The sequence below is a fragment of the Tenrec ecaudatus genome, chromosome 9 (genome assembly GCF_050624435.1).
Source record: "Tenrec ecaudatus isolate mTenEca1 chromosome 9, mTenEca1.hap1, whole genome shotgun sequence".
Lineage (NCBI taxonomy): Eukaryota > Metazoa > Chordata > Mammalia > Afrosoricida > Tenrecidae > Tenrec > Tenrec ecaudatus.
The window spans coordinates 155918116-155931333 of record NC_134538.1 but is presented as its reverse complement, the minus strand read 5'-3'; the positions used below and the strand labels follow the sequence as shown (position 1 = coordinate 155931333).

The window sequence follows — 13218 nt, the reverse complement described above, 5'->3', positions numbered from 1 at the left end:
GTCAGTTCCCCCTTTCCAACCCACTCACCCTCCACTCTCCCAGCATCGTCCCTCACACCCTTGGTCCTGAAGGTATCATCCACCCTGGATTCCCTGTACCTCCAGCCCTCATATGTACCAGTGTACAGCCTCTGTCCTATCCAGCCCTGCAAGGTAGAATTCGGATCATGGTAGTTGGGGGGAGGAAGCATCCAGGATCTGGGGGAAAGCTGTGTTCTTCATCGGTACTACCTCGTACCCTAATTAACCCATCTCCTCTCCTAAACCCCTCTATGAGGGGATCTCCATTGGCCGACACTTGGGTCTTGGGTCTCCACTCTGCACTTCCCCCTTCATTTAATATGGTATATGTATACATATACATACACATACATACACACACTTATATCGTTGTTGTTTTTTTTGCATGATGCCTTATACCTGGTCCCTTGGCACCTCGTGATCGCACTGGCCGGTGTACTTCTTCCATGTGGGCTTTTTTGCTTCTGAGCTAGATGGCCGCTTGTTCACCTTCAAGCCTTTAAGACCCCAGACACTATCTCTTTTGACAGCCGGGCACCATCAGCTTTTTTCACCACCTCACCAGCCATGTGTACGTGGTCAGCTTTGTCCACATCATCACCAGATTGTGGCATTATCAAGATTCCCACCCCCCCAGGCCATGTTGGTTAACCGTGCAGCGGTATCTTGTAGTTTAAATGGTGTACTTATTTAATCTCCCTTCTTTAAATGCTGTCCATCCAGTGGCTAATGGTGTTGAACATCTTTGTGATTGGACACTTGAAGATGCCGCTGTGTGCAGTAGGAGGTCCAAAGACCAATCAGATGTGACCCATGGGGACCACAGGCATGAATGACAATAGCAGGGCTTCAGTTGTGAATGCCTGTTTGCCGAAGGCTATGGACAGTGGAAGCCCAAGATCCCGCTGCAGGGTCCTCACGTGGGTGAAGCCACCGGTGAATCCCCTCTGAACGCAGACCAAAATTGTGGAAGGCTGTGCTCGCAGACAGAGAGTGCGGACGTGATTAGGGCTGATGGAGTCCGGTCAGCATGTGATGCCCCCTCTTTGATCTCCTCTTGACCATTTAAAAAATCATTTTACTGGGGGCTCGTACAACTCATCACAATCCATCCATCCATCCATTGTGTCAAGCACATTTGTACATTTGTTGCCATCATCATTCTCAAAACATTTGCTTTCTACTTGAGTCCTTGGTATCAGCTCCTCATTTCCCCCCTTCTTCCCTGCTCCCCTCTCCCTCCTGAACCCTTGGTAATTTATAAATTATCATTATTTTGTCATATATTACACGGACAACGTCTCCCTTCACCCACTTTTCTGTTGTCCATCCCCCAGGGAGGAGGTTATAAGTAGATCCTTGTAATGGGTTCCCCCTTTCCACCCCACCTTCCCTCTACCCTCCTGGTATTGCCACTCATACCACTGGTCCTGAAGGGTCATCTGTCCTGGATTCCCTGTGTTTCCAGTTCCTATCTGTACCAGTGTACATCTTCTGGTCTAGCTAGATTTGTGTGGTATAATTGGGATCATGATAGTTGGGGGGTGAGGGAAGCATTTAAGAACTAGAGGAAAATTGTACATTTCGTTGTTGCTACACCTCACCCTGACTGGCTCGTCTCCTCCCCATGACCCTTCAGTAAGGGGGTGTCTAGTTGCCTACAGATGAACTTTGCGTCCCTACTCTGCACTCACCCTCATTTACAATGATATGATTTTTTGTTCTTTGAAGCCTGATAACTGATCCCTTAGGCACCTCGTGGTCACACAGGCTGGTGTGCTTCTTCCATGTGGGCTTTGTTGCTTCTCAGCTGGATGCCTCTCGACCGTGTTAAAGGGGTTTCAGTTTTTCAAATTGTCTGCTTTCTTTTTGAATGAGCTTTTTCTACATTCAGTTTATTCCTTGTTGGTCATTTCATGCTTGTTTTTCTGTCCCCTGTTTGTGCTTTGTATGATTTTTCTGCCTGAAATCCTGGCGAGGGAGGTCTATAAAGACAGTAATTGGATGGATGATCGTTTAGGGGCATCGCAGGGGAGGGTGGGTGGGGAAAGGGGAGCTAACAACAGTGGGTACGAGAAGAAGACGTTCTGAAACTGATGTGGTAACGATTGAACAAATCTCACCAGGATTGAACAGTTGAACCCGATTGCTATGTGAAGCAGATGCTACGAAAACTAGAGAAGGAGCCAGAGGAATGGGAGGAGGCAGAGAATGGGAAAATCGAAACCAAAAACCTCCGGGCGGTATTCATGGGTTCTGGAAGCACGTTCCCACCCTGTGCCAAGCCCTTGCTAAAACAATCATTTTCTGACAGGTGGAAAGGTGTGCTTTTTCAGAAGTGAAAATCTCTGGGGACATGCATGCAGACTGGTGGGAAGAATAGGTCAGGCGGGCTGGTCTGTCTAAAAGGGAGACCACTAAAGATGCAGAGCACGGTGGGCGTTCAGAGCAGGGTCCCAGCAATGCCCATCCTGGCGTCACAGGGGACCGCATGGAACAGGCGCCGCTGCCTCAAAGACGCAGGGGCTGTCGATGGGCAGAGGGTGTCGACGGGCAGAAGTTGCAACACAAGATGATGAAACCTGCTGTGCTCCTTGGAGGCGAGGCTGGCGAGCCTTGCTCTCACATACTCTGGACAGACTGTCGGGAGAGACCAGTGCCTGGAGAAGGGCTTCCTGTTCCGTGAAGCCGAGGGGCGGCGAGAAAGAGGAAGGCCTTCGACGAGACGGATGGACACAGTGGCTGCAGCAGAAGGACTGTGAGGACGGCGCAGGTCTGGGCAGCGTGTCGTGCATATGGGTCCCTAACCCTAACAACAACTGCAGCGTGCATTCAGCCCGATCAGCGCCCTCCCTGGGTGCTCTGAACCAAGGAAGGAGCGAGACGTGCCTGGCTGCATCGACGCCAGGAAAACACGCTCAGGCAGAGGGGGGCCGTCGACACCAGCTTCCGAACTTGCACTCCCATCGCACACGACCCCCCTCGCACACGTGTGCTGCACATGTTCCATGTGTGCACACTGTATGTACACGGGCGTGTTACATGTGAACACACATGGGGGCTCCCTCTCTGCGCATCAGGGGCAGGTTCTGAGGGGACGGGGGCTCCCTGACCCAGGGTGGAACTGGGAGCTATGGGAAGCCTTGACAGTAAGGGCAAGCAGGGTGGCCTTGGTGGGGCCCCATGTTTCCTCGCCCCATTATTTGTAGATATTTTCAGAGACCTAGATGCTCCCTGAAAGATGATGGGGTGGGGTGGGGTGGGGAGGGATCGAAATGAAAGGAGAACCACAGGAACGAAGGTGGAATCTTGTTTGTCTTTAAAGTGGATGGCTGTTTTTGGATAAATGTTAGTGTCTCCTCCTCAGGATTGAAATGCTAGAGCAGGTCGGGGTGCAGGTGGGGAGAAACAATCTTTTTTCACCCTCCACCGAGGGCCATGTGGATCTTTAGAACAGCGTTTGGGGACCATACAGAATTATCAACTGAAAAATTAGCCTGCTCGATTGGTCAAACACTCCGCTAACTCGTCCCTCACATTATGGCCAGCACGCTTCTCTCGGGGAGGAGTATGCCATTAGCTGGCATGGGTGATGTCCTGGGCCAGGTGTCACTGCCCCTGTGTGAGAGGATGTTTTAGATCAGATGCACCAGTTACAGCTGTATAGCTGCTCAGGGGCCAGTGCGAGTATTCAGAGCTGACGGAGCAGGACCTGTGTTACGTGGTTTGTTTTTGTTTTTTCTTGGATGGAGATGGGGAGTGGGAGGGGGCAGCTATCAAGTTGTAGAAAACCAATCAGAGTGACCGTGAGAAACCTTTTCTCCAAAGATAAGAGTAATGAGACACCCTTTTTTGGGGGCGGGAACAAATTTTTTTTTCTGCACTGGATCCACTGGCTTTTCTAAACTGTCATTGCTTTGCGCCTTTGTTACTAATCTCGAAGAGCTTCTATGACCTTCTAGAAAGACTTTGAAAAATGGATCCCCCATCATTCTTTTTGATAGAGGCTATAATGATTCAACAGGATTGAGCTGGAACATTCCAGTTTCCTGGCAGGAATGGTAATGCCCAGTGTTGTTTTTGTTTTTAATCCTTTGATTTATTGTTTCATTTGTCAAATTAGTAGCACGTGCTTGCTCTCTCCCATAAGATTAAAATGTCCAGCTAAGGAAGCCCTTTCCCCCAATATTTCACACGAGAAGCCTCTCCCAGCCTCGCCAGCTTGTCACAAATCGGCATGGAGCCTTTACGTGCCTTTGCCCACATCGAGAGGCGTCCGGAGAAAGGGGGCAGAACCTCTTTTTATGTGTTTTCAGTGAATGGTATCATGATACACATAATGCCTTGAAGTTTGTCTTTCCTAGTTAAAAAAAAAGAGTCGGGGATGGTGGGGAATTGATATTAGCCCAAACACATTGGGCCGGGAGATGGCTCATAAACCCAACCGCATCTGCAGCAGGTGATGGGTCCCTGAGTTCCACCCACCTGCCCCTTCTCGGAGACAGGGGAGGCTCTCTCCGCGTGAAGATGCACAGCCTCAGAAACCCCGTAGGGGTTTGGCGCTAGGAGTCGGGGTCCACTTGATAGCAGCAGGTTTGGATTGACCTGTGGGTGGCAATCTGTGATGTTTCTATTGTTTTAAACAACCCCTCGGCCGACGTGTGTGGGTTTTCCCTAGGCTAGTCCATTACCTCCCTGGTGACTTTTAAAATGCCGCTCAATTGAATCCACTCAACTGCAGAGATGGCAGCCCCAGTGAGAGCTCATAAAATGTCACCGATATCCGTGGCATCTATGACGCATCCTCTAAAAGACCCCTTTGTCCATCCCAAAGGGAGGAGTCACGGTGGCATAGTGGGTTACGTGTTGAGCTCCTAACTCCAAGGTCAGCTGTTCAAACCCACCTCGGGAGGACAGCCAGACTATCTGCTTCCATAAAGATTTACAGCGCAGGAAAGTCGGTCAATATGACTTGGGGTGAACTCAAGCAGCGAGGTCCTAAAAGTAGCTCTGGTTCTGTGGGGGGACGTTGTGACTTCCATGCAGGAGACCTCGATCGATCCCCAGCCTGAGTGCCTCCTGCACGGCCACCACTGGCCTATGAGCAGAGACTTCCGTGTGGCTGTGATGCTGAGCCAGTTCCAGCAGGCCTTCTAGATTACGATGGACTAGGAAGAAAGGCCTGGCGGTCTACGTCTGAGACAACAGCCTGTGGGAATGAAGCATCACAGCAGTCTAATCTGCAGCCATTCACTGGGCTGGCGCATGGCTGGGCCTGGAGCCACCACAAGCCAGTGGGCATCTCAGACCATCATGCTAACGGTTAACTACTCGCTCAAGGCCGACTTGCTCTCTCCTTCCTTTCTCTTTTGTGCTTTTGTTGAAACCGTGTGTTTCTAGAAGGCATTTCGAGTGAAACGATAAAAAGAATTATTTGGAGCCAGTACAGATTTTGATGCCACGAATGGGGCACACATGTCCCCCAGAAGTCATAGGAGCTGGAGTTGGTGGGAGGATGCCCATTCCTTCAGTCCTGCAGTGCCACAAGCTCCCACCAGAGGGCAGCATGCATTTTAAAAACACCTCTGGGCAGCCGCTTCCCACCAAACCCGGCAGTGGAAAGTGTCGGAGAGCCCTCTGGCCCAGGGATCTCGGAAGGGCTAGAACAGGGATGCAGCCCAATGTGCCTGTGTTGGAGCTGCTGAGGGTGACTTGTCGTGTGCGGAACGCGTGTTCTCTGTTCCGGTCTCCTGTCTCAGTGCTGTGGTGGAACAAGGCTGAGGGGCAGAGACCACCCCTCTCCTCTGTTGTCCATCCAGATTTTGTCAGGTATGCGATACAGGGAGGAATTAGCTCGAGGCCAGGAAATGACACGTCTTCTCAGGCCTGCTGTTACTGTCCAGTTGATAGTTGACTTCTCAGTGACCTCGAGAGACAGGAAAGAACTGCCCGTAATCCCTATGGGAGTAGATGGCTAGGGATTCTCCCACGGAACCCCTGGGTGGGTTTGAACTGCCGACCTTTCAGTTATCCGCCACATGCTTAACCACTGTGCCACAGGGCTCCTTGGTCTGTCATTGGAATTGCTCAGTCCTGGGTGCTCCCTTGAGATGAGAACATAGGAGGCAGTTGAGTGTTTGTCACCGTGGAGTGCTTTTCCCAGGAGTATTTTTCAACCTCCCAGGAAGGAGTTGCGGCTGTGGTTAGGGTTTTGTTGATGGGGTTGTTTCTGCGGGTGTGTAATGCTATGCTGACACCTGGTACAAGGATGCAGAATTCCTTTTCATCGTTTCCTAGGTCATATTGGAGGTGGATATGGTCAGTGGGGGTCAGAGGATGGGACCCCCTCGCACTGCTTTCTAGTGCTGAGTTTGCAGAGGGAACCCTTTTTATCCCAGGGTTGGTCACCATTGGTTACAGGCACGCCTTTGTTTTAGGGCAGCGATTCTCAACCTGTGGGTCGTGACCCCTTAGGGGAGTCGAACGACCCTTTCACAGGGGTCGCCTGATTCATCACAGTAGCAAAGTTGCAGTGATGAAGTAGCCACGAAAATAAATGTATGGCTGGGGGGTCACCACCACATGAGGAACGGCGTTAAAGGATTGTGGCGTTAGGAAGGTTGAGAACCGCTGCTTTAGAACCTGAGACAAGGACTAAATAAATGTTCCCCGAACACACCTCCAACCTTGCTTCGTAATTCCTCTCTCACAAAGCTTTGATGCTCTTGCTAAGGGCGCCACGTTCACCTCCCCTGGCACTGACCCTGGCAGGGTGAAAGGCAGTGGGCATTAGCAAGGCCATGACCAAGCACAGCCCAAGCCTCCCTTCACATCCACACGGACTGACCTTAAAGAAGGCAGACTCTCAGACAGAGATGCGCGTGATGCGTTCACAAAAGGAAACCTCAGGGAGACTGAGGTGTGCTGCCGCGTGCCGGTCCACTCGCCCATCGCCTTCTGACTAACCTTAGGGCTGGGAGCTGACTCAGAGTTGTCACAGACGGTCCAGGTACTGTACATCCACCCGTGCGCTTTGCCTTGGCCAATGGCGGTGTCCGCGGGATAAATGCAGATCTTGGCAGCACTGGGCTTGGCCGTCCGAGTTCAGGATGGCTGATTCTCGGCTCCGCTGTCACCAACAGCTCTTTGTGTGTCTGCTCCTCTTCAGAGTCCAGTGCCTTGCCTGCGTTGTCTGTCTGTCTGTCTGTCTTCAGGAACCTAGCCTTAGTGCGTGTCTACCACACGGCTTGCTCATCAGAATTCCCTGAGGTCCGTGGAGGTCCATGGTCAGACTGTGGAAATACGGGGACAAGCTCTTAGAATTCAGTGAGCGAGTCCTCTTCCAAAGCGTGGGCCGCATGGAAAAGTACTTGCGTCAATGAACCCCAAAGTGAGGAGGCCAGCATTCCCAAGGATCCTTCTGGAAACCGAGGAAGGTCTAGTTGGTGTGGCGAGCCCTAATAATACAGACCCACTCGTCCAACACCTGTCTGCCAACTCTGTGCCGGGCACCTGTGCTCATGTTCTGCCCATGTAGCCGGGAGCCAGGCAGCTCACGTTCACTGAAGGGTTTGTTATGGGATGAATGCCAGCCCCTCAACTTCACTGTGAGGTAGGTATTTCTGTCTTCCTTTTAAAACCGAGAAGCTGGCACTTCGAAAGCTCAAAATCTCTAGTGAGGAAAACCTCTGCAGCCCATGCCCAGCCGGCCCAACCCTACAGCCCGGGCCCCTCACTTCGTCTTTGTCGTGCCGGGCCACGAGCTCGGGGTCCTCCACACTGCCCTTGGCTGTTTCAGACAGAGCTGCTCCACGGGGCGGGTGGGGGGGGGAACTCATGAGCATTGCTTGGTAGGCTTTGAGAAATCCTCCTCTCCGGAGCTTTTCACTATGAATTAATGGGGCCTGAATGGTAGTTTTGGAAACTCCATGCGTGACACCGATCTGTGGCCAGGGTGAGGCATCCTGGTCAGCATCAAAGATGTCAATGTTGCCCCTGGACGTTCCCAATCATCTCCTGGCTTAGCAGTGCCTGCCAGATTAAACTTCTGAAGGCCCCGCGTCCTCCCTCACCTTTCTCTTCCAGGCACAGAGCGTCATCGAGATAGCGCAAAGATCTCAGAAATATTGACTCTCCCCCTGAGAGAGAGACGTGATAGCAACCAAGAATTTGGTCACCTGGACAGGGACGTTTCGTGGGAAGTGTGGTCGAGACACACGTTACCCCGTGGTCTAGAACACAAGCTCCTGGTTCCTCTTTTCCGGTGAAACAACTGAGAACCCGAAGAAGACCTTGGAATCTTGGAGAGGGCGGGGGTGGGGGGTGCGGAGGGCTGTCCCAGCACGTTTCTCTTGCCCTTGGTGAGCACGGCACACAAGTCAATCTTGTTTTGTGTTGCTTGCTCAAAAAGTCCTGTAGAAGCGACCTTGTTTGCATCTTGCTGGTTTGGAGAGCTCAAGGGAAATAGAATTCTGTGTCCTGTAGAAGCATCGACACTGAGTGTCTTAAAGCTACTCAGAGACCTGGAGCAACGGCGCCACACTGCCTGTGTGAATGCTCACGGGAACTCTTAAAGAATCCCATATTTCAGACTTTCCCCGCTTGGTTAAGTGTCTCCTGTGTGGCTAGTACTAGCTTGCCGCCATGAAGATGACAGTCTAAATGGTTACTTTTATTCCTCACGAAGTAAGTTTGGTTTTGCTTTGCCTTCGGCCAGTGAGTTGGGATTTCCCTCTCGAGGGAGGTCCTTCCCCAAGCATTGGCGTAAATGGCTAAGTGATGTTACCACACAGTTGTGGTTTGTGAGACTGTGACCCTGTTCCTTGAAAGCCTGGAGGAATCAAATCTGTAATTTGATCATCTAAGTGATCAGATTATAGTTTGATCAATTAATAATCACTCCAGTGGAACAGAGCAAGGGAGAGACTGCTTATCAGGAAGCCAGCTAGTGGGGCATCCACAGAAACAGGCGTTGGGGCTCATTTCAGTTCACAAACAACATCTATACTGCTGTTGTCTTTTTGAACAAAACCAATCATATGAAACATGCAGGCGGCCTGCAATTCCTCGGGTCACTTACAGGCCACAAGAAAGGTGTAAAATGTAGCATACACACTGAAAAGAATGCTCATGAAAACATCTTCCCGACATGTACTTTCCAGACGGTTCCTTTCCATCAGAGCGTGTACACTAACCAGGAAAACGGAAGGGTCAACGTTGACCTCAAATGAGGTTCAAATGGTAGTCACTGTTCCGGACTGCAGATTGGACTCTAGGGACCAGCTCAGTCGTACACGTAGGAAACAGTGGCGAGAGATAGGAAGCCCTTCCATTATGCTCACAATCCCTAGACAAACGAGAGCCGGAGGCATTGAGTGGTGGTGGTGGTGGGGTCCCTGTGTTTCAGCAAGTTTGAGGCATTTCTAAGATAAGACAGACGAGGGTTACCAGGGGAGGGAAGACTTTCAGCCCACGGGACTGTAGGCAGGGGGAAAAAGTACCACGCTGCCACCCTATTGGAATTAAGTACCTTAAGGTGAGTCTTTTCCCTGCATTTCAGAATCCAGACATCCGTGGTGGGTGCACACGACACTCCATGGGGCTGGATCCAGAGTTGTCTTTTTGGCTACCAGTAGATCAGGTCCCTATAAAATAGCAAACCAACGGAGGGAAGGAAAGCATGGAAAAACGACCTCCTCTTTTACATTTCCACATAGGTGCTCTCCATGCCAGGAGATGAACTTGGACTTGGTGGGGCGGGACACGGACCTGGTTGGGCGGGAGACTGGAGCCCCTCAGAGAGTTTGGGATTCTTCCATTTTTACTGGGAGGGTTGGCAGGTATACCATGTGTTGTGATGTGAGTCCTTGGGGGCCTCCGGGCTTGCAGCCCCCAGCCTCTCCGTGTGGGGGGGTCAGTCGCTCCCTCCGAAGCACTTGAGCGACCTCTGTGTGTGGCTTCACCCATGGGCAGTGGCTTGGAAGTGTCAGCGCATGAGACGCATGCGGGGGCCAGCATGCGCAGCCTTTCTCTTCCACACGGTCTGCATGGGGACCCTCGGGGCGGCTGCCCCACCCCGCCTCAGGGCTGCCTTCTCTCCCTGCAGAACTCGCTGAAGGCCTCCAACCGCAAGAAGAAGAGGACGAGCTTCAAGAGGAAAGCCAGCAAGAGAGGAGCGGAAGTAAGTGTCTCCGAGTCACGTCCCAAAGGCATCCTGCCTCCCTCTCCCAGCCGGCTCCACGCCACGTCATGTGGCCGAGCGGCTTCTGCTGGTGGGGCTCCTACACGCTGCCCGGCACGGCAGTCCTCTTCTTTTTCCCTTTGACAACAGTTTATTGGCACATAATCATATGACTGAGCAGATCAATCACATTGGGGATTCGGTCACATCCAGGGGAGTTGTCCAGTCACCCCACATCCCTCTTAGAGCCCCCGCCCCCACCCCAGGGTCACACTCTCAGCTCTAGTTCTCCCTCCCCCTCCCGCCCTCACTGCCTACTCCCCAAGTCCCCCTTCCTTCCTCATCGCCGATTCAAATGGCACCCTTAAATAGTGTGTTAGTCCGGGTTAACTAGAGAAGCAAATGCAGAGACACTCGTGTGTATAAGAAGGAGCGTGAGTTCAAATAGTAACTGTATATTGAGAAAACATCCCAGCCCAGTCCAGAACAAGTCCATAAGTCCGATATTAGCCCACGTGTCCAATACCACTCTGTAAATTCCCCTTCAGACTCATCCAACACTGAATGACACCAAGTGCAGGAAGATCACAGGCCAGTGGGTAGAAAGTCTTGTGGATCCAGTGGCGGTGGAAGCATCTCAGCGCTGGTGTGGGTCTCCTCGTGGCTCCTCCAGCTCCAGGGCTCTGGCTCCATCAGCCTAGCTCCATGTGGCCTGTCAGCAGGAATGTCTCACAGGGAGACAACCAGAGAGAGTCAGCGTGGGCCTCCAGTGAGCTATTTATCTCTGCATAGGTCATCAAACTGCGACCTGATTGACAGGTTAAGCTGCGCCCCTTTGCAGGTTGACAGGACCACGATGATGAAGGGGATACTGGACGACATTTGCGGAATGCGAAGCGTGTAGAGAGAGTAAAGTCAAAGAAGCATGGCCTCTTTCTCAGGGGCAGATTATCATCTGAGAGACGCTTCCCCCGTTCCAGGCGTCATCAGGACAGTTCCATTAAGCCTATCAAACAAGATGATCCAAGATTAGCCTTATCCAAACAAGATGCTTGTCAGGATTTTCCTGGGGGGTGGGGTGGGGTGGGGGCTGGCATTCGTGATTCCTTGACTTGCAGGCCACTTTTTAAGCGTAACGTATGAGGATTCTTCCAACCGCAGCCTCTCTCCTTTCAGCCGGAAAACAAAGGGCGTCCGTTTGTGGTCAAACCCATCTCTTCTCCTCTGATGAAACCCCTGCTTGTGTTTGTAAATCCCAAGAGTGGAGGCAACCAGGTGAGTCTTTTGTTTGCTTGCCTTTAATTCCATGAATCCAACTGAGAAGGTTCCAGGAGTTCTTGACAACACAGTTCCCCAAGCCCCGTGGGCAGAACTCCACTAACATCCCAAGTGTTGGAATGCAGCCAGTTTCTCCAGGACAAAGTCAGTGTTGCCCCATCAAGGCAGAGCTGTACACAGCTCCCAAACACCCAAACCCCCAACTCACTGCCACCGAGTCGTGCCTTACAGGGCACAGGACGAGGGAAACTGTGGGGCGCCTGGGATAAGACTGATGGAGACACCCCGCCGGCTCAGCTGCTGCCATTATTCTAATACATTTCCAAGAAAGGTCATTCCAGGACCTTTTCAATATCATTCTCAACACTTAAAAGTCTGGGAATCCTTTAGCAACGTACATCATTTCTTCCCGTCGTAATTGACACCGGACTGCTTTTAGCCCTTGCCTCTTGGAAAGGGAGGACGGTGACTCAACTATTGCTATTGACAGCCACCACCACCCACACTGTTGAAATGATCATTTTGTCAGTAGCTGAGTAATGTAAGCCCCGGGTGAGGATGAAGAAGCAGCCCTGTGGAGTTCGGCTCTGGGACTTACCTAACGTGGCTCCCTGAAGGCTTTGTGGAACTCGCTTTCCAACTTCTGGTTCTTCTGTGGCCTTGTTTCTCACTGTTGTTTTGTGTGGACCACTCACTCATTCACAGCGACCCTATAGGGCAAGGTAGGATTGTGCCTGGGGGTTTCCGAGACTGGCCTCTTTAAGGAGGAGAAAGCCCCTCTTTCTCCCCCGGGTGGGTTGGGCTGAGAAAATATATTCTCTGGCCATCAAATTGAGTGCCTTGTTTTCTGCCTTTAGACAAGACGACTTGAAGTTTGCACACTGAGCAAGTGATGTTAGGAAAGCATTGTTGGGAACAAAAGAGACTTCAAGTCTCTTTAAGTCTATTTAAATAAAAACAATGAGTTTTTACTTGGCAGAAAACCTTTCTGCCAAACAAAACAAAATGAACAAGAACGGAGGAGACACCGCTTCAAGCAAGCCTGGGGATGTGCTCTCGAGGCCCACTTGGTCTTTCGAGTCCCTCGTAAAGCTGAAGCCCTCAGATTTTGGGTGTTTTCTGATTGGATGACATTTGCAAAGTCTGCTGGGGGCAGGGCCTTTGCGAGACTTAGCCTCCTTCGTAAGATGGGGCTGAGGTATCAAGCTAGGACAGGTTTTAAATTTCCTAGAACCCGTTTAACATCACAAGTCTTCCCTAAGCACAGAGCCCATGAATATATAAATAAGGTGGAAAATGTTTCATTAGGGATTGATAAAAGATCTAGCTTTCCCACTATCATCACGTGTTTAATATTATGTCTGAGCCCTTTACATTAGCTCTGTCTACCACCTGCCCCGTCTAACCACAGCACTGTGAGTTCCGGAAACTAATAGCCAGTTCCAGGTAAATTCTGTTTGACCATCTGACTCGGGGACCCCCTACCACCACCACCCCCCCCATAGTCCTGTAGCTTCCCAATTTTGCTGTCAACAAGCCCACAAAGCCACCTTCTGATACCACCCACGAAGTCTGATTCAAGGACTGTGGGATGAGGCCCAGGAACGCTGCCATTTACTGGCCCCCCAGGTGGCCTTGACTTAGGAGACTGCTGAAGCACGCCTAGAAAAATAGCATCAGAGGCAGGCAGCCGTTGGGGGCTCCTGCAGGTGAACACGTACCTGTGCACAAACACCTTT

The 13218-nt window shown here is 51.4% G+C and overlaps 1 protein-coding gene across 1 annotated transcript in view; it reads left to right on the top strand.

Moving 5' to 3' along the window:
• The window catches only part of DGKI (diacylglycerol kinase iota), a 184346-nt gene that overhangs the window by 72517 nt on the left and 98611 nt on the right, over positions 1 to 13218 (top strand). The window contains exons 10-11 of the mRNA XM_075557402.1: positions 10127 to 10201; positions 11378 to 11476. Coding sequence (XP_075413517.1) covers positions 10127 to 10201; positions 11378 to 11476 — 174 coding nt within the window. The remainder of the gene's footprint in view (positions 1 to 10126; positions 10202 to 11377; positions 11477 to 13218) is intronic.